Source organism: Hevea brasiliensis, unplaced genomic scaffold (genome assembly GCF_030052815.1).
Source record: "Hevea brasiliensis isolate MT/VB/25A 57/8 unplaced genomic scaffold, ASM3005281v1 Scaf8, whole genome shotgun sequence".
NCBI lineage: Eukaryota > Viridiplantae > Streptophyta > Magnoliopsida > Malpighiales > Euphorbiaceae > Hevea > Hevea brasiliensis.
The window spans coordinates 1-26,846 of record NW_026615299.1 but is presented as its reverse complement, the minus strand read 5'-3'; the positions used below and the strand labels follow the sequence as shown (position 1 = coordinate 26,846).

Genomic DNA, 26,846 nt, shown 5'->3' with positions numbered 1-26,846 from the left:
ACTCATATACCAAAAAGGAAAGGTAGAACTAATATCAAAGTAATAACAAACTTCATAGCTACTTGACTTAATTGATATAGATTTCTATTCACAATGTTTGCAATTTACCCGGGTGGGTTAAAGGAATACCTGGCAATTGTTTGTCCTCTTATTCTTCTTTTCTTCTTCTTCCATTGTTCCGCTGCTTCAAGCTTGTGCTAAGAATGTCATGCATGCTTAAAAAGCGTCATGCTAAGCCAATGGAAGTATACAGCAACAAGTATAGGGAGAGTCAAGGGTGCCGGAAAGTAGTAATATCTGCCACACAGAGGAATGAAAATCAGGAAAACCAGAACAAAAGATCATATTTGTAAACCCTGACTTGCATCATTAGGGAAATGAAAAGTACATCCAGAATACAAAATTCAAAATTTGGCATAAAAGTATTGTCTTCAGGGATCTCATATTCACTGGATTGGCTCCCATCAAACTTAATTCATAACTTGCATATCTCTTTCACTTTCTCTGGCTTGGTAGTGGAGAACTTGTCATTTGATGACCCGTTAATACACACAGAAGACTACTGTTAGCCACAGCAATTAACTAAAAGTGAACCACTCAAAACCATTCTCCCAATTTTTGCTTCTCACTCCAAGTGTATGTTTGATATTGCTGTTTGATTTACAACTGAGAAAAAAAAATATGCAAAAAAAAAAAGTATGTTAATTATGTTAATCAGAGGTTATTCAAAAATAAGTTTATATTAAATTCAATACATTTTAAATAGAAATACTACAAAACAGCTAAAGCCTAAACAAGTACCAAACAGGGTATAAGGCTAGAACACATATATGTAAATTTATGAAATTGAAGCAATGTTGTGTTGTTTCTTGGCATGATGAGTTAACCTTAACCATTCACCCCTCAAATATCGCTTGTGTTCACCACAGTATTGAAGAGAACTCAGAATCTGCACTGCCTTCAAAGCTCCACCATCAAAGCCTCAATACCACAAGAAGATACCAATTGAATACAAGATTGAAGACAAACTTTCTCATAAAATACTATTTCTTTGAGCAATGTGGGGAAGAGGAGAACCCGGTGTTACCGGTTATTTTAAATGGCTGAGGTGATACTATAGTTAAATGCAGCGAAGAGAAATCCCACAAAAGAAACCGACTGACCGAGCCAATTCCGGCTGACAACCATCCCCAATACGTCGTCGTTCCTTTGGGCAAATCCTTTCTATATGAGTATTACTAAACTTACTATTTCATAAATAGTCTCTCAACTTTATACAGCCGATCTTCATTTATTTTTACTTTATATAAAATAAAATTATACTTTTAAAACGATCTAATATTTTTTGAATATTTATAATTAATTATTTAATTTATTATATAAAATATTATTTTTACATATATTATTTTTTAATTTAATTTTAAATTAATATCTAAAAAATTTATGTTTAATTTATTTTAATTCTTTTAATTTTATTTTAATATAAAAAATTTAATAATATATAATTGTTTTAATTTATTTTAAAATATTTAAACTCTAACTAAACATGAATGATTTTATTTTTTAATATAAATTAATATTATATATAGTTTTATCTTTATTTTTTAAATTAGTAAAGAATATATTTAATTTTAATTATTATTTAATATATTTCATATTAAAATTATTTATATATTAAATTAAAATTTAAAAAATTTTGTTAGATTTATAATATATTTATTAAAGTTGAAAATAATAAGTGAAATTTAATTATAAGTTACCTTAAAAATGTTAACGGGTAATAATAGATTATAAAAATTTTAGTAATATTTAAATTAAAATTAGAAAAGTTTTTTATATAAATTAAAATTAATGGTTATTACTAATACGATGAATTAAGTTGAATAAATGAAATTAATCTGGATGTTAACGGCACAAAACCCCATTGTAAGAAAGGGAAGCTTCTTTGATTTGCAGGGAGTGAAATAAAGAAAACGATGCGTTTTATTTGTCAGGCTGAACCAAACCCGAGACTCGACCCGTTAATGAAGAGAATGTCCAAACCAAACCCTTGCTATAAATACAAGTCTTGAAATCGCCCTAATTTTTCTGGCAGAGCACTTTACCAAAGCCCCCATTCCTTCGCCCAGAGTCGTGAAGTCGAACTTGAACCATACTTACGCATATACATCCTAGTGTAACATAGAGAGAATGGCTAACGCAGATGCGGAAGCGGTGGACTTCGAGCCGGAGGAGGACGATCTGATGGACGAGGATGGAGCAGTCGACGTTGACGCCTCACCTCGGGCACCGCTCCCCAAGCTGAAGTCTGCAATAACCGGAGGTTCTTCCTCTCTTTCCGCTGCCAGAAAGACTAAAGGCCGTGGCTTCAGAGAGGAGGCTGATGCCGACCGCCAGACCCGCCTTGCCTCTCGTGACTTTGATTCCCTCGGCTCCGATGGCGGTCCTGGCCCTCAGCGATGTTAGTATTCTTATCCCTTTCTAATACGTTTGCATATTGTTCATCTGTTTTTTTTTTTTCGATGTATTTTGAGTTCTGTGGTAGGTAAAGTTATGAAGAGCCTAGTTGAACAATGAGTTTCATAAAAACCAATTGATCTCGGTTAGATACCTAACTATTCTAATTCGTTATTGGGCTTTAGGTTATAATCTGAGTGATAATGATGATATAGGGTTTTGATGGGGTTTACTATGTATTCACTTCTGATTAAGTAAAAATTAGGAGACTAGCCTAGGAGATTTAGGTAACTGTAAGTGGAAATGACTAGAATGAAGTGGACAGATTTTCTGTTAGAGAAATGTAACGGAGCAGATGTGCTACAGACCAGCAATACTAAGTTTGCTTAGTCATATACATGATCCACCAGAAACCTAGTACCCCCTTGCATATACAAAGATGCGTTGCTTGAATTTTAGGATCTGTCCTCCCACCTTGCAAAGTCGAGAATGGAGGTATGTTGCCTGTCTTCAAGACAAGGAAACTCTTTAGTTAAAGCTTTAGAAACTACTGTGACCTCAAAGTTAGTTGAGCATAAACCTACCAAATTTGCTCCTCTAATTGGAAGTTTTCAAAAACATCCATGTATTCTGGATGATTCATAAATCTATTTACTGTGAAGTCTGAATCCTAATACTCTAATACTCATATTAGAAGTCCTCATTCTGTTGGAAAAAAATAAGGCTTTGTTGTTGGCCTAAGATTTCTTACTTGTTACTCTAACTGTTCTTTCCCTCCAAACTAGTGATAGCAATTCCATAATCTATTCAATTGAATTCGTCTATTCACATTTGTAGTAAGCAAAAAACTTTCTGTTTCTTGTAAAACTTTGTAGCTATTGAAGGATGGATTATTTTAGTCACTGGAGTGCATGAAGAGGCACAAGAGGATGATTTGCAAAATGCTTTTGGTGATTTTGGTGAGATAAAAAATTTGCATTTAAATCTTGATCGCCGAACTGGGTTTGTTAAGGTAAGTGATACATTTTTTTTCTTCCTTCTATTTTCTTTCTAATGTCTAAATAACATAGGGTAGGTTGTTTATTTCAGATGGGCTTCTTTTTAGGTTGAAATGCAAAGTGCGAAGTGAACTATTAAAATGCTAATTTTGAATACTGGAACCTTTGTTGAATTGTTTGCCTTTACAGTCCTGGAGCGTTTTAATTCGAACAAAAAAAAAAAAAAAAATTCAAACTGGGAATAGTTTTTTGATATAGAATGAAGATCTTAATAACTTGGCTTGTTCGAGCTGGTAAAACAGAATAGTTGTACCCTTTGACTATAAATCATGCATCATTCAAACTAATGTAAAAAAAGAGACCTTTAGAGCTTGAAGTTATATAGTTATAATAGGTCGTGATTATATTCTTAATCATCTATAATAAGCTCCCAAATAGTAGTTAATTTGGATGTGTCTTGTAACCAAAAGGGAAAATTACTATGTAGTTCATGTATTTAACGAAACTAACTACTTGATGCCTCTATTTTGAAAAATACACTATTTAATCTTTGTATTTTACTTCCTCTATATTACTTAGTCCCTCCGTCAAATTTTTTGTAAGTTAATACCAGTCAAACTATTATTTAGTCCTTCTATTTTAATGAAACTAATTAGTTAGTTCTTGAATTTTGAAGAACACTACTATTTAGTTCCTTTATTTCAGTGAAACTAATTAGTTGGTCCCAATATGTTGAAAAACATATTCCTATATGAAAAATATAAATTTTGTTGTATAGAAAATAAATTTGAATTTACATTTTTTTAAATTGTGCAAGTATAATTTCATTCAATTCCCTAGATATTATTTTTTTGTTTTCTCTATTGGGAATCAATTGTCTTGAATTATTTCCTAGATTACTTGAAGATCTGGATCAAGTATTGTTCCCAATAAAGAAAATACAAAAATGATGCACATGGAATTAAATGAAAATATTTTAATGATTTTAAAAAAATATAAATTCAAATTTAGTCTCTACACAACAAAATTTCTATATTTATCTAAAAATATGTTTTTCAAAATAAAGGAATTAATTAATTAGTTTCATTAAAATAGATAGACTAAATAGTATTTTTTTCAAAATATATGGACCAATTAATAAGTTTCAAAATTCTTTAACTAATGGAAAATTTTATAAAGGGATTAAACAGTTTGACGGACTAAAAATAGGAGAACAAAATAGTGTATCTTTTCAAATAGAGGGACTAAGTATTTAGTTTTATTAAAATGCAGGGATTAAATAATAATTTTCGCTAACCAAAATAAAGCTTCTTTGCTGAAGTCTTGTGTTAGATTATATAATATTTGTTAGAAGTGGCTACCATGTTAAGGGATTGTGAAGAGATCAAAAAATTAAAACACTCAACAGAAATATTACATCCTGATTAAAAAATATAAGGTTTTAACAAGTATTGAAGGCATGTTATTCCTGGTAAGCATATGATGCATTGTAATTAATTTGGGTAGCTTAAATATTATTAGTTTGATATGCTCATATTTATGTGGTGTTGATTTTATTATTCCTTGTATCTATGTTGATCATGGCAGCCAACTATGTAATTTGCTACTTTTCCTTGTTGAAAGTTTGAAGTACTACTTTTTTTCAGTATGGTATTATTAACCTGACTAATTGTTTCGCAAGGGTTATGCACTGATAGAATATGAGAAATTTGAGGAAGCACAGAATGCAATAGCTGCAATGAATGGAACTGAACTTTTGACACAGATCATCAATGTTGATTGGGCATTTATCAATGGACCCATCAGAAGAAAGAACATGAGGTTTGTTTGTATAAATTGTATTTGCTCTGTTATTAAGAGGGAAAATGTCTGTGAAATGGTAAAAAGATCTCTCCAGTAATGATTATACTAACTGTAGAAGTATGATAAACCTGTTAAATTTAGGATTTTCCATCTTCATAAACTTTTTTAATAATTTAAATTATGTATAAGCCTGCACATAGTTCTGGAAAGTAGAATTTGCAGAAGGGCCATATAAGCAGTTTTCTCCAAATGATGGGGCTTTTTAGGCCTAAGCTAATCTACATGCTCAAAAATCTTTCAACTTTGTGAATGTGGAAGTTCTTGGATTGGGTGATTATGGCTTAGATTCAGTGCTGGACAATTAAGCAAATCTCTTAGAAGTATGATAAACCTGTTAAATTTAGGATTTTCCATCTTCATAAACTTTTTTAATAATTTAAATTATGTATAAGCCTGCACATAGTTCTGGAAAGTAGAATTTGCAGAAGGGCCATATAAGCAGTTTTCTCCAAATGATGGGGCTTTTTAGGCCTAAGCTAATCTACATGCTCAAAAATCTTTCAACTTTGTGAATGTGGAAGTTCTTGGATTGGGTGATTATGGCTTAGATTCAGTGCTGGACAATTAAGCAAATCTCTTAGCCTGTGCATATGACATGTGGCCCAGAAAGGGGTGGACTGCATAATGGATACAATATGCTTCATTTTTTATGTGTTGATAGGAGTTGTCTTTTGACTATGTATGTACATGACTTTCTTGATCCTGAGCACCTCACAGGTTTATCTGTTATTTCTTCATGTTTGGCTGGGAATATAACCCAGTGTTGTTTAAATTTTTGCAGATCAGGACGAGCACATCGGTCAAGGAGTCCTAGGAGAAGATACTAATGCACTGTGTTGTTTTTGGTTTAGAGGGTGTATGGATTTGCATTGAGGGGTTTGACGTTAATATTTGTCGTGAAGACTACAACGAAGTCATGTTTTGAATGGGTTTATGAATTGGTGATGTGTTTGCTGACAATCCCTCACTTCTCTCCTATCCAATTCTGTGGCAATTCAGCACTGATTTACATTTGTAATAATTTTGTTTATTTGTGATTTGAGGATTATTTTCTCCCATTTAGCGGTGAGACAACTCGACATGGAATGTCCTTGTTAGATCATAGCTTTTGCAAGTTCACTGTAAAATGAGTTATTTGGGCGTTGCAGAGGATGTAAAATGCTCTACTGAAAATTTTTGAAATACGCTACTCCGGCTTTTCCATTTGGACTAACATGCAACATTGTATGGGCCAGCAAACAAAATGAACGAGCCAGCATTGGAGTTTGTTTTGTTTGAATTAAAATTTTAATTGATGCAGATTTGGATTTGAAAGAGCTTGCCTTAGAGCAGGTTGAAATTATTATTTTTGTAGATGTTGGAAAAAAAAGTTTGAAAATCTGTACTTTGAAAATTTTACGTCCAAATCTACATTAAAATTTGAAGATTTTTTAATGGTACTTTTTAATCAATTAGGGGTAGAAACAATGAAAATTCTAGCGATGTGGAGCTTGTATTAAGCAGAGAATTGCATATGATATTACTTTTGGACACGGTTCAATTTGCTCAAAAGTTAAGCAAATTTGTAAAATTTTTCCCGATCATGGGTGTTTGTTCTTCGCATTTCTGCGGCAACTGGTTTTTCTTGTGTTTTTGGGGGAAGGGTAAATTTTTTAGGTATGCTAAGGTATAATAAGGTAAGTGTAGAGCACACTCGTGTTAGAGAAGAACTTGGGAATGACATAGGCTTTTAAAATTTCAGGAGATCAAATAGTTTTAGAAAGCCATGGATAGAGAAATACGTTGAAAATTATTATTGATGTTTTGATGATTTTATAACATTATAGATCTCTTATATAGGAGAAGGTGATAGAAAAAGTCAAACATAAGATGGTAGATAATGAGACTTTATGGTCTTTTATAACTTTTTTATTACTAAAACAAATAAAAATGGACAGATATCATTGTTACAAATAATATACAAATACTTATTAAAGTTTAATACAAACAAATTAGTGATGGTCACAGGAAAGCATACGAGGTCAAGACAATCACATGAAATTTTGGCTAGGGCTCAAGTTGTAACCACCATAGTCTGAGTCATTAGATTCAATATCTCCGTATAAATATTTGTACTAGGGACTTTGTCGATATATATATATATTATATTATTGATTATTTTTTTAAGTTGAGTGTATACAAATGGTGTATATGAGAATTACTCGGTCAATTAAACCTTAGGACATTTCTGCTTGACACTTTTGAAGGCAGTAGGGAATTCTTTTACCATTTTAAAGATTCATTCAATCCATCTAAAATTCTCAAATTCAAGATTTCAAGTTGGTGTCTGCCAAGTTCTAAGTTCTCCGGATTCGTTGGAGTGGACTATTGGACTAAAACACAAGCACACAAGTATTGAGTTGCATGTTCACGGACGATAACCTAGAATTAAAAAAGATAATAACCTCCTTTAATGATTGTGTTATCGTTTCGCCCCGTAATCATAAAAACTTCTCGTAGGTTTAGAAATATTGAAATATAGATTCATTTTTGGTTGATGTCCAAGAATCTTTTCAAATGGATAAAGCATTGAACTTCATAGAATGAACGTTCGACGTATTCAGTTTCTTCTTCATTGATTTATGAAATGTTTCTACATGTCCTCAGCTGAAAGGTTGGGGCTTTTTCACAGAGATTCTCTTCTCCGTAGCATTATTTCACTGTACAATCTGTATGCCTACTAGCTTCTCTTTTCTTGAATGTTTCATTCCTCAATTCCCACCTCCTCCCACAGGAAAGCAGCAAAAAAAAAAAAAAAACACAGGAAAGCAGCAAAAAAAAAAAAAAAAAAACGGAGTTATGAATCTTGCCGTCTCTCCTTTGTTAGCTGTACAATATTTGCACGTGTTTGTTGCTCTGATAAGTTCATTTGTAATGTCGTATCGTTTTCCCCTCCCTTCATGATGCCACTGTGGTCCAATAATTGGTCATGCAGGAGCTGCCTGGAGTGCCAATAATGCGTGACCATGCCCAATGTGTTTCCTCAACTCGTCGCATTTCTGCCAACTGCCATTAAACTGTAAGGTTAGTGAACTCTCCCTTTGATATCTATTCTTTAGGATTCTGACTTCAAATCTTTATTCCAGCTTCATGTTTTTTTTTATTTATAAATGAATCGTACTTTTGTGGGTGAAAAAAGAAGAAGAAAATTGCTAGAAAGAGCATGGGATTGACTATTACTCAAATTTTGTTATTTCCTGAATAAAATTGCTATGTGATTTTTATCAACTCTTATATAATATTTTATCCTAGAAAATTATCGCAGATTTATATAGTCTCTTTTGCTTCAGTTCATCTTTCATTCTCTTAGGTGGTTTGCTATTTTATGAGTTTATTATTTCCACAAGAAGTAAGAATTGTTGCTTACTCTGCCATCTCTTAGCTCAAAGATTACTGAATCCTCCGAAAATGGAATTGGTCTTGTTGATGCCACCTGTGAACATTTGAAGTAGCCATCATTAGTTTCATGTCACTGATGTTCACTAGTTATCACATGATAATGCTAACCTTTAGGTCGCAGTTTCCGTTGAGATCAATAAAGTTTTCTGCATCCTTCTCCAAGCTAGCTGAAATATCTTTATCAATACAAAATTCTTCATTCTTATCTTCTGCCCCTACTTGTGTTCGATCTTCATTCTTTATCTGTCTTATACATGGGAAGCCACAGTTTTTCCAACTCCATGTCATTTGGTCCATGTACCTCATGTATACTTTACCGTCTGAACCAATCAGAAAAAGTAGATTGCCTTCAAAGCATGGGCTAGGAGACGTGATCAGGGTCACACCTTTATTAGGCGTGCCATGCTCAACCCATTTCCAGCCTTCACCCGTATTCCAATGATATTCAACTAGTCCACCATCTTCAGAAAGCATAAATAGCGACCCTGTAAGTGATAGAGATGATGACCTCATAGCTGTTCCTGGAAATCTTGATAGAATCAAATGGGGAGACTGGTAATGCTTATGCCACAATTCTGTCACTTTGTTGTATTGATACAGCCGACCATTCCTTCCAACGACAAATACTATGTTTCCCCTGAAAAGCTCCTGGTCTACTATGCTTGCTACTTTGGTATTTGGAGGATTTCGGCAGTCTTTCCATATAAACTTCCTCAGGGCAACCTGTTAGTGATTTGAATCATTAATCAGCATAGACATTGGAAGAATCTGATGCAAAAACAAGGGATTGGACAGATATATTTGGTTTAGTTGGTTTTTGCAACTTACTGTAAACTGTAGTAATCTTCCATTTTTGCTCACAAAGAAGAGTGCATCTTCTGCTGTAACTTTCATAGCTTTACCTGGAATTCCATCCCATGGAGGTCCTCCAGTCACTTGCTTTCCTTTCCTCATAGCAGTGCAGTTTAACCATCCAAGATCATTGCCACTCCTTTCTCTGATAAGCAAACTACCATATATGTCAACAAAAAACAAACTTCCGTTGTAGTTTCCCAGTGCACCTTTCATCGGTGTTGAGTGATCATGCCTCAGCCAAAGCCATATATTTTCAGTACTAAGATATTCAAAAGTCAAACCACCATCTGTTATGAGGAAAAATGATCTGCTTCCATGCATCACTCGTAAACGAAAGTTGGTGTTTATCCAATTGTCTGGAAAATTATATCCTTCTGAAGAGTTGATTAGTTCACTAGCACCTGCAAGTAAGTAATCTTGCTGTGCTTGGCTTCCCTTTCGCCTTCTTGTAGCTGCTCTTGTAATTCCGGAATCATTAGGTTCATCTTTTATGCCTGTGATGCAATTTGTGGGTCCTCGTTCTTGTTTGCAATACTCCGCATTCCATCCTTCTGTCTCTGGTGCATCTAATATTGACCACACATATTTATGTGATACTTTTCTTCGGACATTAATTTGATAATTTGGACCTGTAGTTTCCCCACCTAGTCCTGGTAGATGCAACTCAGCTAGTCTACCATCATCCAGTGTGAATATTATTCTGCCAATTTGAAGTTGTAGCCCAGTAATTCCTTTAGCAGCTTTTGCGTGTGGGGGATGCATGTGACTCAACCATGCTTCAGGAATTTGGTTCTCTAAAGCAGTACCTGTCCTTGTATGAGAAAAACTATATATTCAGGATGCCAAATTTTGCTTCGTATTGCAGAAACTCATAACTGACATGTAAAGTTTGCTGTATTCAAAATCACGCTGTTTTATTTCATAGTTATTAACAAGATGCCACCATAAGTTTGGCATGGATTCTAGAAATCAATTTTCAAACCATTCATTCGTTTGTCATACAGAGTGAAATGATTATTAGACTCGATGTTTTGGTATGTAAAAAAATATTTAGCATGTTTGGTAACACAGTTCTCCTTTCTTGAAGCTTATTGAAAAAGCATGTTCAGTACATAATAGAAACTGCCTATCATAATATTCAACTACCAAAACAATTTATTATTAGTTTCTTAAGACCAGCCACTTGACTCACCCGAGTATTTTGGTGTTCGATATTCAAAAATGGATCCAGTGGATGTAGTGAAAAATAACGAAAAATTTTCATTTGATTCATCCTGCAGAACTGGTGTGATGGAAGTCAGTTGACAATCTTTCGGACTTCCATGGATAATCCATTTCCACTTCCTCTGATGTAATCGTCTCTCTACCAATTTCCCACCCTGAATATCAGTGAAATGTTGTGAACAAATGGCATATATGGAATTGCAACAAGTTACACTAGACAATTCCTAGGCTTTTATGATGGAGACACAATGTGTAAAATGTTGTTCCCAAATTGTTTATTGTATTGCTCTCCACATGAAGAGATCACTACTTTTTATATGCTTCAAAAACATAAAGTTTCCAAGTCAAAATTTGACATGATTTGTGATAGAAGTCCAAAGTTTTGATATGGTACCTTGGTCAAAAGAAACAGGGAACTGGAGTAATCTCCACTCAAGCCATTAATGGTGTATCCCGTTGATGGTATCTGTAAAACATCTTCTGCCATTCCTGCTGTCCATATATGCTTCTTCCATGATGGCTTTGAGCTCTTGTCATATTCATAGAGATCACCTGTTGAGCTGCAATATTTTAATACATGAGGCTCTCTTGTTCACTCTCATAAATGGAAGCAATGCATTTTTGGAAGTTCTCAGGTAAATTGAACTATGGTATTCTCCAATACTTTAATTGATAGTTTAACCCAGCATGCTACTTTCTTTTCTTCTGGCAAGATCATTTATTTTCCTATCTTAGGTGATACTTTTCAGTTAGTCAGCCCCCGAGAGATTGAATTATCGATTTGTTTAATTGAATTAAATTTTTTTGATCAACCAGTTGAATTGATTTTGATAGTACATGTTAATCATATTTGTTTAACATACATTCATGCAGCCCAGTTTGATTCAGAATGGGAGGACAGAGTGAGATCACCTTATGGTATATGCTACTTCTGGTCTAATAGTACCAGCATCAGCAATTGCTGCAACATTTCCGCCTGGTGGTCGCCCATGATCTAACCATCTGTTCTATGTTTATAGTACAAACATCCAAGTGAAAATTAGAGTCTTCCCATCAGAATCTACACTGTAAATAGTTACTGAAATTCAAAAATAAGGCATGAGTTTATCTCTTTCTTTTACTTGTTTAAATATGAAGTTTTACCTTGGAGGATTAACCTCAGTCAGTTCTAATAATGATCCTTTCTTTGTGCAGAAATAAATTCTCCTGTTAGGCAATGCAGCGAAATAAGTGGAATGTCTTCAGTTTATGCTGCTATAGAATATGATACACTCTTCTGGTATGTAGAATTCACAAAATGAAATTCTAAAACTGAAATGATGCACTCACACCCCATCATGCAAAACAACACCAGAATTAATTAGGATCCCAGAGCTTTCTTCTGCTTCTTTATTTGTGCTTGAATCAAGAGTTGGCGTGAATGCAACCCAAATTGGCTGTGAGCTCTCACTGAGTTGCATCTGAGAACAAAAATAGAGAAGAAAATCAATCAATACAAACAACGATAATATTCATGCAGTTGCAGCATAAGGTGAATCCATTTTTATCCAACAAAACAAAGGTTTTGTAGAAGGGGTTCAAGCCCAAATGTCAGAACAGTCCTGATCGAATTAAAGTCTGACATTTCCAACCACATAAAGTAAAAAAAAGAAAAATTACAATCTAAAGTATATGTAATGTAACATAAATTGCAAATTAGATGATCAATGATAATAGTGGTAATAATTTTTCTGATCAAAACTACATATACAGGTGGAACAGGGAAAAGATATACTCCAAAGTCCCAACTATTATTTAATCCCGGTCTTTTGTTTTACATTTATGCTATATCATAGCTCTGCCAATACCAAAATAACAGGAAAGAATTAGAAAATAAAGGGGCAAACCCCAGTCACCATAGATTTCAGAACTATGCTATCAACTCAAATTACATAAGCTGTTTTGGATTAATCTTTGAACGGTTGTTTCTTTGAAGGTTAATTCAAATTGATGCAACAAGTAAATTAGAGTAGTACCTGATATAGAATTCCTGCTTCTGATAGAGCAAGAATTGTCTGATTGACAATAAAGACACAAATTGCATAACCTGCCGATACCGGCAGGTCATGGGGTGCTATCACCCACTGTACACCATTCCAGAATCTCTCATAGATAGACCCGCTTTCACCAGTAATCCATATAGAAGTGTCAGACATTCTTGTCAAAGAAATTCTCTTTCTCTGAGGCAGAACAATCTCAGAATTCTGCTCTGCTCCCCCTCTATCACTATCCTTATGTTTAAAGCTTCCAGTATGCCTGGAAACATCATTATCCCGTTCAAAGTGATCTTCTTTATTTTCTGTTATTTGATCAATTGAACCCACTTTGGTACAGTTATCATTAACACAAGAGACTAGGTCATAAGGCAGTTCCACTTCAACCCAGGTATTAGATTGCTCTTGGAACTCCCAGAAGCGATCGGTTTTCTGCTCGAATTGTAGATTGCTATGTTGTAAATAGTTATTTAAACAAGAAGCAGAACAAATAATCAAAAAGTAACTCCTTGACACGAGGACCCAGGAGAAAAACACAAGATGGAAAAAAGACATAGTCGCATGAGGGAACCTAATGAGAGCGCCAGACATGGCAGAAACCCTTCAAAACTAAGATATGCAGACAGTGTCATGTATAAGTTTGGTTGGTTTTTTTTGTACCTTTAGTGGTGTCCCATATAGGACCATATCAGAAAAGAACTTCTATCATTTTTGAGAAGAAAAGAGCCCTTTCATGATCTCCTCATGGCCATATGAGAGAGAGAGAGAGAGAGAGAGAGAGAGAGTTGTGGGGATCAATCCATGGAAAAGGGTTAGTCAGTGCAAATGATAGTTTCCTCTGGTTTAACTCTCTGCGGTCATAAGTGCTAATAAATAATATTAAGGCAGTGAAAGCTTGGTACCATAGCTCCACCTCCACTTGCTTTGTAATTTGTGAAAGCTAGTAATTGACTTTTGTGCCAGATTTTCATTTTCTTTTTCTTTTCTGCTATTATGCGCTATATTCAATAACGTTAATCATTACGGCAAATAAATAAATATAATCCATGGAAAAATTGTTGCTTGCTTTTCTAAAATTGTTCCTTTTATTGAACTTCCTGCACTACAATCCATTAGAGGGAATAAGATTCACTGCATTATTTGTTGCATTCAGGTGAATCCATTCTGCATGTAGGAAGAAAAGATCAAATGATGATGTGATTATGGCCATCCCATTAACGGTGGAAGTCATTGGTTGCATGATTTTATAAATATGTACATAAATTTTTAAAGTTTTATGGGTAAAACTTTTTTGGGTGTGTTTAATATAATTGTATTTAATTTATTTTGATTTAATTGATTGAAGCTGACGTAAGATGGCACTGATCTTCGGTGGAGTTACTAGACTGGAAATAGACATAGCCCACCAAGTGGTGGTGTTACAACCTCTCTTTATTAAAAAGTTAATGAAATTCATGTTTATCATCCATGGTGATCTACGTATGTACATCATTCTCTGTTGGCAGGTGTTTCTCTTTCTTTGATCAAATATTGATGGCATACCATAACCTCAAGTTGGTGATTAGGACCTGTTTAGTTTATTTATTAAATACAGGTGATAGGTGTTATTGGTGATAAATAGATGATAATTGATAATAATTAATTTATATTAAATATTTAATAAAATTATATTTAATAGTTATTATTAGTATATAAAGTGATTAATATGAATATATATTATATAATTTATTTTATTATTTAAATAAATATAAAATTATAAATTTATTATATTATATTATTTATTTTATTATTAAATTAAATATATAATTATAAATTTATTATATTATATTATTTATTTTATTATTAAATTAAATATATAATTATTAATCTATCATATAATATTATTTATTTTATTATTAAAATTAAAAAATAATTATTTAAAAAAAATTAAATAACTTTAAAAATATAAATAAAATAATAAAATAATTATTATTGTTAATAAAAAACTTAATAATTAATTTTAAATATTTAGATATAAATAAATATTTTATATTTTATGTTATTAATAAAAAATATTTTAATAAAGTTTAAATACGTTAATTAAAATATTAAAATTATAAATAAAAATGATAAAAATATTAATAATATTAATTTTTAAATTAAAAAAAATAATAATATGATCAAAATAAAATATAAAATTAAATTAGCTATCAACAGATGAGAAATAATTATAAAAATATTATATAACTGATACAAACTGTAACTGATGGGTAACATATCAGTTACCCATCAGCTATTAGTTTTATTTTTTTAAGCATACCAAATAATTTAATTTACCTATTTGAGTATCTATCAGCTATCAATTACACCCAACAGATGAATCAAACACCCTCTTAATCATCAATTTGATCAACGGCCCTTGGTTTTGGAATGCTCAGATCACATCATAGGTAGGCTATGTCAATGGCTGTCATTTGCACAATGCCAACGGCAGAGCCCGCACAAGAACGTCTTTACCTAGAGATTGATGTAGTGGATGCCTCAGGTTTTTTTTTTATCAGTGGATCTTTAGTGGAAAGAATCTTATTATTTGTGGCTTTGAAGAATTATATATATATATATATATATATATATATATATATATATATTATTTTATTCACTGATTTTCTTTGATCTTTTAAATATTTAAATAATATAAAAAATATTTTTCATAAAAATATTCTAATCTTCTTTCTTTGCTCTAATCACTCTGTGTTAAGAACTTTCCTTATTACATTTTTTTTTCTCTCTTTGCTAACTTAGGCCTTTCCCTATCTTTTCTATCAAATTACCAGACGTCAGTGTTGAACTTGACTGAGAAAATGCAATATTATTGGCAAACGACACGTCTTCAATGCTCTATTGCTAATCTGATTGGATAAGCAAATTTTCATTTTTACTTGTATTTTTAAATAATTTTTATTTAAATTTAACTTATTATAAATTTAAAATATAAATATATAAAATTTATATATTTAATAATCACATCTTTCCATATTTATTATATCTTATATTCATATGACTACAACACATGACTTAACTTGTGCCAAGTTGTTTGATCACATCTTCATATGTGTGAATGAAAATTAAATATAACACATACAAAGTCTTAGAGTTTTTTTCTCTTTTTTTAAATTTCTCTCTAATTTAATTAAAATTTAAATTTGAAATCTCACTGAAAATGTTAATAATCAGAATTATCACTTTTTAACTTTAAAAGGGAAATTTTTTGTTAAGACCTAAATTATGAGGCATTAAGATTTGAGTCAGCATAAAACCTTCAAAGCCCGTAGTAAGCTTAACTACTCATTAGCCCAACCTTGAAGCTCATATATAAGCCCAATTTCAAGAAATTAACCGGACAGAGTCCGATCATATCCATGACCATCAAACGGAGAGTTTTTAACTTACCCGACTTAGAATCACAGTATATAACTATTTGGGGAACTTAGCTTACACACAATAGCCTCAATCAACGCAATGTGATCACTGGGAACCCAGCTCCCTCATCCACATAAACAAATGAATCTACAAGTCCACATATACATAATCAATAAATTAACAAATTTAAATAGTTAATCTTTTACAGACCCAGCTAAATAAAATATCACCAGCACATGCAGAGTTCTAGATTTCAATTAATAACAACAAATATAAATAAGGCACCAATGGACCTGCGAAGTAGGAGACAGGTCAATCACAAGAAAAACTCTCTTATAACCTGAAAAAATGGGGTGAACAGGAGTGAGCGTTTGATTCAAAGAGAAAGATATTGATTTTTAAAAATAATTTCTATGACTATCTAATTCTAATGCATCCCTAAGGATGAAATACAATATCGATCAATAATTTTTACCAAATTCAAATAATATTCGCTCAAAGAATAATTTGAAGCACTCATACACATATATACTATATCAAATAAAATACATATGAAAGCTGATCCCATATACAACTCTCTTATTTTAAAATCTGCTAGCGAGATCAACTCGAGATGGACTTTCGGTTAATAATTCAATTACGGGAGTCAGTAAGATCAACTCAGAGCCGTACTCATCTCGACTTCCTCAAAAAGGATCGGGTCTCAAGTGCGACAAGCTCAAGCCGATTTACCCGTCCTACCTTTATCCATCACACCACACCACACCACACGCACGCCGACACACACATACAGCTCTAAATTATCCTAAGGCGACATCCACATATATTTTTGCAATTAAGAAAATACAACATAAAACGTGCCTAGTATTTAGCTATATACATATATTTATATGTAATGCATGAGCATGCCTTTAATATATAATAATATTGAAATTGTAATTAAAATCAATATCTACTCATAAATTAACAGTTAATCACTGAGGCGGCTAGGCAGAGGAGGAAGGCTGGTTCGGCTCACCTAAATATTATATCAAAAATTTTATCATTATTTATTCAAACAAAACTTCAAAAAGTCAAAGGAAAAATCCTAAATTTTGCCGAAAATCCGGCAGAGCTTCTCCTATACCTAGGACCTATCAAACCTGCAACATGATCCGAATAATACTTCCAATACGCAAATCTCACATCCACATCTCATCATCATCATATAGCCCCTCTTGGGCCTTCAAAATAGTTAGTATTCACAATTTTGAAAACTTACATTTTAGCCCCTATAACTATCATTTTATTATAAATTATTTAAATGAGCTCTAAAATTTCTAAAATTATGCCCTGCGGTCCTTAACAATATTATGAAGCTAATATAAAAGGATTTATAATTTTCTAGCTATCCACAAATATTTTATAGATTTTTATTTTAAATTCGGCACTAGGTAATTGAAGGAACTTAGGGTTCGGGTTTACCTATACCAATTCTGACTCTTGAAACACGTTCGGGGCATATAAAAATGATGGGATAGACTATAATTTCGAATCAAATTGAAAGTTATTCAGGCAGCCTATTTGTCCGGCCTGAAAATATAGACTCGAGCAACGATTGAATTTCTGTGAAATGAAAGTACCCACGCGAAGCCCAAAACACAAGAGGTTAGAATAAAATTGTTAGAAAATTAAATAAGCTCATTTGGAGCTTAGAACAACAATGCAAAGTTTAAGGGACCCACCAAAATTTTGGTGTCGAAAAATTTTGAAATTTATATGGTTGCGAAGCTCTCGTCGAATAGAGCACGTCGGTACCCTCTGAATCTTTGTGGGGCTCTCGATTTGGGATAAGTTAGCCCAAAAGTCAAAATTAACTAAAATTTTTCAGACAAAAATCGGACAAACCGCTCAATAAAATTGGATATTCTTGGTATCTATGGAAAGCTCTTGAGGAGTAGAAGGGGTTTGGGACAAGACCGGGTCCAATTAGTGACCGGATCGGCTGAATTTTGATCGAAAAGTTGAAGAGAGGCGCCGCACGAAGGAGGAAGTTTGGGCACGTTTTCTGGTGCCCTGGGTGGGCAGCGGGTTAGGGGAAGGCGTGGGGGTGTGCGCCGATGACTGGGGAAAGGAGGGAAGGTGATCGGCCGACGGGGGAGGAGGGAGGAGAGAGAATCGAAGGGGAGAAAAAGAGGTGCCGCATGGGGAAAGGGAGGGGGAAAGAAAAAGGAAAGAGATCAGTTCGATTCGATCAATTTGATTCGATCCGGTTCGATTCGACAGGTCCGATTCAAGATACTCAAATTTTAAATTTTACTATGCCTTGTGACCAAAATCGAGGTCCAAAAATTTTGAAAAAAATTTCAGAAAACTTGAAAAAATTTTTAGAGTCCAAATATATTTTTATTTTTGCTACATAGTCTTTAAATTAATTTTTATAAATCAATAAAATTTATTAGTTTAAGAAAATCAAATCTGATTTTTAAAATCTAAAAAATTTCAAATAAATTCTCATAATTTTAATATAATAAAATATTAATATTTATATATAAAATAATTATTTTTAAAATTTAAGAGTGTTACATTTTTTCTAGTGTTCATATTTGCTAGAAACTCCTTTTAAGTTTCATTCTTGCAAGTGTGCTCCTTCAGTCAAAATATTTAATGCGTTAGCTACAACACTTAGCGGTCTTTCCCGCACCATCCAAGTAGGGACTACTACCTTTAAAAAAAAAAAAAAAAAAAACAACAACAACACTAAGTTGATATCTTTGATTAATTAGAGAAGCAAATGAAGCCTGTAAAGTGTTTGTTTGGCAGAATAATTTTAGAATTTTTTCTATTAGGTGAATAGCAGTTGAAAGGTTGGTTTGAGTAACTACTAACTACAATGCTCACAAAACTAAAATGAGACCAAGTGGTTACGTGAAACACATTTTTATTGGGTTAATCTATTACTAATAAAGCTAAGTAATCATTAATTAATAAGAAGAAAGATGAGTGATGTAATTTAAAAAATAGCTTCTGTGTTAGAACCAATGAGAAGAAGAAAATACAATTGAATACCCCCTTCATTAATTCTGTTCTTGGCACAACCTAATATCCAAAATTCTTGGATCCTACTCATTTTTGCCAAAAACTTCCCAGAATTCAAAAGCTATAATTATTGTCTCAGGCTTAATTGGTACACTTACAGATAAGTGCAAATGGAAATTTCACTTTTTTATATTGCAAAAAGAAGTCCTTGGGACAATTGCACCAGCTGTTTAAGCACTATCTGCAAATAAGGAGTCACTCTCAGTCCTGATTACCACATTTGACCTTGCCTTCTCATGAATAAAAATTAAGTGTTGCCCTTGATGAAAAAAAAATTGGAGAATGTTGTGTTGGACAAGTTTTATCAGTCACAGATTGGCAAATAATTGCACTATAATTAGAGTTCAGTGGTGCAAAGTTAGAGCTTGTCAAATGTCAAGTAGTGGAAATTAATGAACAGAAGCAGCATCTAACTTAAAAAGAAATGCTGCATGCAGCCTACCCTACCAATGTCCTTGGTTATTCAAGGACTGCATAGGTTCTTGAGGTCATCCTCCTTTGCATACCAGCTTGGTATAATCCTTGCAGCATAGGGATAGAGGTCCTTGTAGGAATTCCTAATGGTCCCTTCTGCTACTCCTGTAGACAGTGATATATCTGCACACACAGCAGGGTTCTGCCATAGCCATTACAAAGAAAAAGAAAGAGAACAAAACTAGAGGACAGAACTATGTTTCTAACCTTTGAGAAGTTTCTTGTCCTCGGAGAGCTGAGTTATAATGTAAATAATGGCTGCTGCTATTGATATGGGGCTTCGCCTGTAATAGTAAAAACGAACAAGAGGTTTCTTAAGCTTATTGGAATGGACTCTGTTTTTAGACCAAAAATGCCTTCATATAGCATAGAAGAAATTAAATTCAGGCTATGAATAAAAGCATTGGCATTCTGCAATATCCCGAGAAAGAGGAATGCTAGTGTCAGCTGCAGGTGACAAGACTGATGCATCTGGACTACTGATTCATATGCAGATGCACTAGCACTCCTCACCTGAGAAACTAACCTGGAGTTTTACCTTATATCGAGCTCTTCAGATTTCTGTACAGCTTCCTGAGCTGCTTTAACCGCTTGATTGTTCATCCCAAGATGAGAACAAAAACGTCTCTGAAATTTTGAAGGCAACGCTGATGTTAATTGCTGCTAAGATAATTTAACAGGAGAGATTCGAAAATCAAGAATTTAACTAACCAGAAAGTCTCCAGCATGTATTGTTCCCATTTCCATGGACTGACCCAGCTCCACCTCCAGTTGCTTCACAATATACTCCTTTGCACGGCCAATCTCCTTCTTTGTGGCTCCATTAGCTACTGAACAAATTTCTAGCAGGAATTGACAGGTCCAGAGAGTTACAGCAACAAAAATATGTAATTTTCCAAGGATTTTTGCATTTGCCAAGGAATTTAATAAATCTAGCTATACCTTTTACGGTCCGGGGTTTGTCTTCTTGTCTACAAGCAATGTAAAGGCAGGCAGCCAAAATTGCATCCTGATTTCGTCCTCTGAGAGGTTTTTGATCTTCTACTTTCTTATAAATTTCATTAGCTCTATCCTTGAATAACCAAAAAGAAAAGAAATTTTCATTGAAAATCTTTAACAAACACCCAAATACAAATTAAATTAAGATAAATATAAGAAATTGGCATATGTATATATATACCTTTATGGTTGCAACAAGGCCCAACCTGCAATATTATAAACATGTGCAAGCCCCTTTAATTAGACAGGAAAAAGAAGAATTATCAACTTCTTAATTGCAAGTTGAAAGTCCTCTACTTTCTCAAGAACCAAACAGAAAATACAAAAAAAAAAGCTTCAAGGAAAGAAAAGAACCTGTCAGACATGGTAGCAATGGTCTTAAACGCTTGGATAAGAGAACGATCGGGGTTGGAGCCACGGTTCTGCCAGCGGCCCAAAGAAGTGGTCAAGAAATCCCCAGAAGCCCCAGTTGGTTTAGAAATGACGGTAGAAAGGCCACCGTCGGCAAGAAGAGGATTAGAGGGACCACCAACACGAACAGGGTCATTATCAGTAGACTCGTTGGCAAAGGTTCGCCACTCGGAGGTCTCATCAATGGAATGGGCCTCCAAGACGAGGCCACACTCAGAGCAGACGGTGTCACCGGCGGAGTGGTCGAAGACTACTTCGGTAGGACGCTTACAGTCCGGGCAGTAGGTGTCAGCCATAGGAGATGTTGAGTGGTGGTTCTGATCATTATCTATTTGGGTAAGTAATTTTTTTTTTCTTTTTAGGAAATTTTGTTTTCAAGGTTTCGTTTAGCTCTGGGTTTGTTTGTCCTGTTTTTTGTATGTGGGCCCCAGTTTATAATTTTTGTCCTTTCTCCATAGGATGGAGCCAATGTGGGTCCGTTCCATTTCCTGTCCGTTAGAATTTGAACGGCGTCTTTCTTTTTTTGTTTTTTTCTTTTCGCCTTTTCCCTTTTTTAAATAAATTGAATTATTTTAAATTGTAAACTAATTTAAAATTTTTATTTAATTTTATTAAAATAATAAAAATAAATTTCAAAATGTAGTTATGCGTTGGGTGTGTTGGTCGGTTTGATCAATATAGAGGTTGACTATTCGACAGAGCCAACAGTGACGCATTCAAATTTGTTGGGGACGCTTTAATGCGTCTGAATACAATTGGCGACGGAAGTCATTCCATGATTTAGCAACGCAATTATTCGACGCCAATAGCTTTGCGCAGGCAAACTAGAGAAGGCGACGCATACAGTTTTGCATGTTACTGCACTGATTACAGATGGCGACGGACCATTGGTCATTCGGTCAAAAAGTACTTGTTTAGCGACATTTTCAAAGGTGCGTCGCCAAAAGTAATGCACAGGAAAAATTAAAAAAGGCAACCCCTAAGAGTATTTTTTAAGTATTTGATTCCCAACTTAATATATATATATATATATATATATATATATATATTTATTGTTTAGTATATTTCAATTTTGTATGAATATGTGAAATTTTAGTGTGCGTATTATATCATAAAAAAAAAAGATTTTAACATAAAATTTTGCTCATATATTTAAAATAATAAAAGAATTTTTTTATAGTATTAATAATTAAAATTTCAATCCCGGTAGGAGTCAATTGCATTAAAAAATAATTATAATTAATTTTTATTTTAAAATTATAAAATTACTTTCCTCATGAAGTTTCTTTAATAACACCATTTGAATGAACCCTATGGAAGGAAGAATTATAACCAGAAAAGGGCCAACCATGGACTTTGAGGCAATAGACCATAGACCTTTCTTCAAATCATCAACTTTTTAATTTAAATATTGACTTTTTTACTCTAAAATTTTGTTTGGTATAGTTAATTATAGTCTAAAAGATTGAATTATGGAGCTAATGATGATGTTTTGCATGGATCCCAGAAAATTGCTTGGAGTTATGGAAGTTGAGAAGAAACAATCCATTAATAAAAGCCATATGAATGAAAGAAAATGGTACCACCATTTCATATCATTCAAATGCATTAATTCCTTCACGTGCCAACTACACATGTCCATCTGTATGAGACACCCACACCGTTAACTCTCTTTCTTCTCTCTGTATCTCTTTACCATACTTATTTTATGATCTTTCATTAATTGTTAGTTGTTTGGTGTTTGTTGTCATCTCTATTCCCCAGCTCAACTAGTGCCCAATAGACTTCCTTCCCTTTCTTTTTATTTAATATATAATTCTTCTCATTCTGATAACGCCTCTGAATTCATTTCTTTCTGGTTCGGAGAATGGAGATTGAGGTGGAAAGTAGTAGTAATAGCAACAATGGTGGCGGTGCTGGTGATACTAGCAGCTATAGCACTTGCCAAAGTAATGCAGTCTCCTCAGTCGGTGGAGAGGAGAGAGGTACATATGTGGTGTGGGAGAATCTGACTGTGGTGTTGCCAAATTTTGGGCATGGTCCAACCAAAAGGTTGCTTCAAGGGCTTAGTGGGTGTGCTGAGCCTGGAAGAATCATGGCTATTATGGGTCCTTCTGGGTCTGGAAAATCCACACTTCTTGATTCGCTAGCAGGTATATATGGTTTCCTTTTGTCTCTTCCACGCAAAAATGTTTGAGTTTTTGGAAAAAAATTGGTTGCTCATTCAATGAGTAAATAATTTTAAGTTTCTCTTGGATCATGTTCTTGCAATCTATTACTGATTATGGGCATTTTTAAAAAAAATTCAGGTTTGAAAGTTTAATTTGGCCTCAAATTTGTACTACTTAGCCTGTTTTTATCAACAAAATTAGCTCAACCCAGAATAAATCCAATTGAATCCCACTAACATTTGAAATGGAAAAGTTCAGGAACAGAGAGGATCCTCATGGTGTGTTTAGGTAATTTGATTTTATACTGCATCATTTTGAAGGACAGGTATGGTGATATGTGATATTGCCAGTTAGAATTATATTCGACAACCAGTAGGTCATTACCAGTTGATATTATCCCAAATGGCCCACTAAATTTATGATGCAACTTTTTTTGGCATATTCAGCAGAAATTGACCAGGATAGCAAAATTTATTTACTTGCAAGATAACTGATTAATGCTATGGGTCAAGCAGGGACCACAGAGATGGCCTCCTCCGATCCCTTTGTAGGAGTGAGGACTTGGAAGTATAGTTTCAATCCCATTTTCCCTTCCCTTTCAGTTTATAATTCTCAAGTTTACAAGGGCATACCATATGTTTTTTTTAGCAGGGGATTGAGGTAGTAGAGACTTAAACTTGGATTTGTCAGCTAAGTTATATGCCTTTAACTATGGGACCAAGCTAAGCTTGACTTTTCAACAAAATTTTGCACCTCTAAATTTAGACAGTTCTGGCTGACTTTTCAATTTATTTTTGTCAAACGTTGTTGCTTTCACGAAGTTGGATTGGCATTATGCATCAATTGGTCTTCAGGGAAGGGGGAAAAAAAACTGTAATTGCTAATGGCAGTGCCAAGATTTCTGGTTCTTGAGATGTAATTATCCAGTTCTTTTACTTAGATTTATTAGCCAGTGATATTTTAGAGTAAGATGGTATTATTTTGGTTGTAATTCCTACGTGTTGGGTTTCAAGACTATGCTTTTCTTTTCTGACGTTGCTAGTTCTATGAATGTTGCCTGGCATACATTTTTCACTAATTGCATTCTTCATTTTTCTACAGGTAGACTCTCAAGAAATGTGATAATGACTGGAAATGTTCTTTTTAATGGGAAGAAGAGGAGGTTGGGGTCTGGCGTCGTAAGTACCATCTAAAGAAAATGCAATTTTAACTGATTCAGAATTTATTCAAATGTGAAATTTTATTGGTTGCAAGCTGAAAAGATTGTAGAAAATTTATCAGTTCTCTTATAGCTCTATCGTTTTCATACGAGTCATGCACATGAAATTAAAATTCAAATGCTGATGGATGATTGAGCTATATTTATGTTCCTATGCATCTGTCAACTTCTGGTTTCCCACTACTTTAAATGAAATATTGGAATCATTGAGTTCTTGTTCATTAAAAATTTTGTGCCCAAAAAAATCTAAATGTAAGTATGAGAATATGGTGAAAACCTTTCAGCAAAATGAATCCAATAACAATGAAATCAAGGTCTCTTACTGATATCAGAAGTGTGACTTGAGCTCAACTGAACGTATTTATCACATATTTTTCTTCTGTTGAATTTCAGGCTTATGTGACACAAGAGGACGTATTATTAGGAACTCTTACAGTAAGAGAAACCATTACTTATTCAGCAAATTTGAGGTTTCCAACTACCATGACCAAAGAAGAGATTTCTGATGTTGTAGAAGGAACAATCATGGAAATGGGTCTCCAAGACTGTGCTGATAGGCTGATTGGAAACTGGCATTTAAGAGGCATTAGTGGTGGTGAAAAGAAGAGACTAAGTATTGCCCTAGAAATCCTCACAAGGCCACGTCTATTGTTTCTTGATGAACCTACAAGTGGCCTTGACAGTGCATCAGCTTTCTTTGTCATTCAAACTCTTAGAAATATAGCTCGCGATGGAAGGACAGTTATCTCTTCAATTCACCAGCCAAGCAGTGAAGTTTTTGCACTCTTTGATGATCTGTTTTTACTATCTGGAGGTGAAACTGTTTACTTTGGAGAAACAAAGATGGCAGTAGAGGTATGATACAGTTCATGTTTAAAGGCAAACCCTCATTCATTGCAAATTTGCAATATCTAATTCTAGTGTTGATTTTTACAGTTCTTTGCTGAAGCTGGTTTTCCATGTCCAAGGAAAAGAAATCCATCTGATCACTTCCTACGTTGTATAAATTCAGACTTTGATGCTGTAACAACAACACTGAAGGGATCTCAAAGAACTCGTGTATGTATCAGTTCCAAGCAAAGTTTTTTAGTTGATATTTGATTAGCAACTCTTTTCGCTAGTTTCAATTTACCAAATTCAATTTAGATTGGGAGGCTACCACTATTGTGCTCTCACTCGCACTCGCACATGTCCAAGCCTATGGATGCTTTGGTTCGCCACCTAAGCCTTTAAATCACTTTTGTTTGTTTTACCATGTACCACTTTTGTAAATATAACCTGTCTGTCTTAATTATAGGATGTCCCAACAACATCGGATCCTTTGATGAATATGGCAACAGCAGAGATCAAAGCAAGGCTAGTTGAGAAGTATAGGCGCTCAAACTACGCAAGAATGGCAAAAGATAGGATCAAAGAAATATCAGCCGTTGTAAGCAAAATCTAAAAATTTTCTGATATTTAAATGCTTCCTGGATGGACGCTATTTTATAATACTGCTGTTCTCTGTCATCTTTCATGCTTGCTTTTGACACCCAAAAATGTTAGATGTTCTTTAGCCTGCACTGTTTTGCAATAGTAAAAGTTCTGAGAAACATAAGTTTCTCTTCCAACAAGTTTCAGGTTTGTTGGCTTCCTGCAGCATGACAAGTAATACTGAATTTGACCATATTAAATGATACACTCTAAGAGAAACAAAATTCTATAACATTGTTGGTGAGAGAACATGTTAAGCTACAGTCCTTACGAAAAACCATAACACTGGCTTGAAACATCATGCAGGAAGGGCTTGAAATTGAAACAGAAAGTGAGAGTCAGGCAAATAGGTGGAAGCAACTTTCAACATTGACCAGAAGATCGTTTCTGAACATGTCCAGAGATGTGGGATATTACTGGGCAAGGATAGCAATCTACATAATTGTTTCTATTTGTGTTGGTACCATCTACTATGATGTTGGATATGGCTATACTGCAATCTTGGCTAGGGTAGCCTGTGGTGGATTTATAACAGGCTTCATGACATTTATGTCTATTGGAGGCTTTCCCTCCTTCATTGAAGAAATGAAGGTCGTGATCTCATTTATATATAATCTGATTTTGAACAAAATAGAAACTCGTGATTGTGACATAAACCCGTTATTTTTTGAGATACTGATCTTGTTCTTTTCTAATAAATCAGATCTTTTATAGAGAAAAGCTTAATGGGTACTATGGAGTTACAGTGTTTATC

General features: G+C 33.8%; 4 protein-coding genes across 6 annotated transcripts; 2 read left to right on the top strand and 2 right to left on the bottom strand.

Annotated features, from left to right (window-relative positions):
- The first annotated feature begins 2,087 nt into the window (after nt 1-2,087).
- Nucleotides 2,088-6,531, top strand: LOC131177749 (RNA-binding protein Y14-like). 2 transcript variants are annotated; one of them, XR_009147061.1, is made up of 5 exons: nt 2,088-2,461; nt 3,333-3,469; nt 5,137-5,276; nt 6,100-6,253; nt 6,350-6,531. XR_009147061.1 is itself a non-coding variant. In XM_058142841.1 (4 exons), exons 1-4 carry the CDS (start codon nt 2,191-2,193, stop codon nt 6,143-6,145), a joined length of 594 nt encoding a protein of 197 aa, XP_057998824.1. In that variant the 5' UTR covers nt 2,088-2,190; the 3' UTR covers nt 6,146-6,531. The 2 variants fall into 2 exon arrangements, 1 of the variants encoding a protein (XP_057998824.1); XM_058142841.1 differs by having other exon boundaries at nt 6,100-6,531.
- Nucleotides 6,532-7,892: 1,361 nt separating this feature from the next.
- LOC131177750 (uncharacterized) lies at nt 7,893-13,748 on the bottom strand. 2 transcript variants are annotated; one of them, XM_058142842.1, is made up of 10 exons: nt 12,851-13,748; nt 12,165-12,295; nt 11,979-12,041; nt 11,748-11,837; nt 11,230-11,395; nt 10,804-10,990; nt 9,585-10,417; nt 8,865-9,479; nt 8,725-8,790; nt 7,893-8,363 (listed from the first exon to the last, which is right to left on the bottom strand). In XM_058142842.1, exons 1-10 carry the CDS (start codon nt 13,457-13,459, stop codon nt 8,256-8,258), a joined length of 2,868 nt encoding a protein of 955 aa, XP_057998825.1. In that variant the 5' UTR covers nt 13,460-13,748; the 3' UTR covers nt 7,893-8,255. The 2 variants fall into 2 exon arrangements, with proteins under 2 accessions (XP_057998825.1, XP_057998826.1); XM_058142843.1 differs by having other exon boundaries at nt 13,529-13,744.
- A 5,912-nt stretch (nt 13,749-19,660) lies between these two features.
- LOC131177752 (transcription initiation factor IIB) lies at nt 19,661-21,707 on the bottom strand. The gene is made up of 7 exons (XM_058142844.1): nt 21,173-21,707; nt 21,000-21,024; nt 20,762-20,891; nt 20,531-20,661; nt 20,358-20,446; nt 20,027-20,103; nt 19,661-19,942 (listed from the first exon to the last, which is right to left on the bottom strand). The coding sequence occupies exons 1-7, from the start codon at nt 21,523-21,525 to the stop codon at nt 19,809-19,811; spliced, it is 939 nt and encodes a 312-aa protein (XP_057998827.1). The 5' UTR covers nt 21,526-21,707; the 3' UTR covers nt 19,661-19,808.
- Nucleotides 21,708-22,814: 1,107 nt separating this feature from the next.
- On the top strand, nt 22,815-26,843 carry LOC110666674 (ABC transporter G family member 15; the record flags this gene model as incomplete). The annotated part of the gene is made up of 8 exons (XM_058142846.1): nt 22,815-23,382; nt 24,502-24,578; nt 25,013-25,474; nt 25,556-25,678; nt 25,766-25,831; nt 25,917-26,048; nt 26,399-26,683; nt 26,796-26,843. Coding segments are annotated over exons 1-8 (1,479 nt in total), but the record flags the coding sequence as incomplete, so codon positions are not given.
- Nucleotides 26,844-26,846: the final 3 nt, after the last annotated feature.

Bases quoted from the DNA above. Each gene is read 5' to 3' on its own strand.
- LOC131177749 (XM_058142841.1), top strand. From the start codon at position 2,191: ATGGCTAACGCAGATGCGGAAGCGGTGGACTTCGAGCCGGAGGAGGAC. The intron at 2,462-3,332 runs GTTAGTATTCTT...AAAACTTTGTAG, and splicing joins CGGTCCTGGCCCTCAGCGAT to CTATTGAAGGATGGATTATT. The intron at 5,277-6,099 runs GTTTGTTTGTAT...AAATTTTTGCAG, and splicing joins ATCAGAAGAAAGAACATGAG to ATCAGGACGAGCACATCGGT.
- LOC131177750 (XM_058142842.1), bottom strand. From the start codon at position 13,459: ATGTCTGGCGCTCTCATTAGGTTCCCTCATGCGACTATGTCTTTTTTC. The intron at 11,838-11,978 runs GTAAAACTTCAT...AACATAGAACAG, and splicing joins ACTGAGGTTAATCCTCCAAG to ATGGTTAGATCATGGGCGAC. The intron at 10,991-11,229 runs GTACCATATCAA...ACTGATATTCAG, and splicing joins CCCTGTTTCTTTTGACCAAG to GGTGGGAAATTGGTAGAGAG.
- LOC131177752 (XM_058142844.1), bottom strand. From the start codon at position 21,525: ATGGCTGACACCTACTGCCCGGACTGTAAGCGTCCTACCGAAGTAGTC. The intron at 20,892-20,999 runs GTATATATATAC...TGGTTATTCAAG, and splicing joins GCCTTGTTGCAACCATAAAG to GATAGAGCTAATGAAATTTA. The intron at 19,943-20,026 runs GTTAGAAACATA...CTGTGTGTGCAG, and splicing joins GGACAAGAAACTTCTCAAAG to ATATATCACTGTCTACAGGA.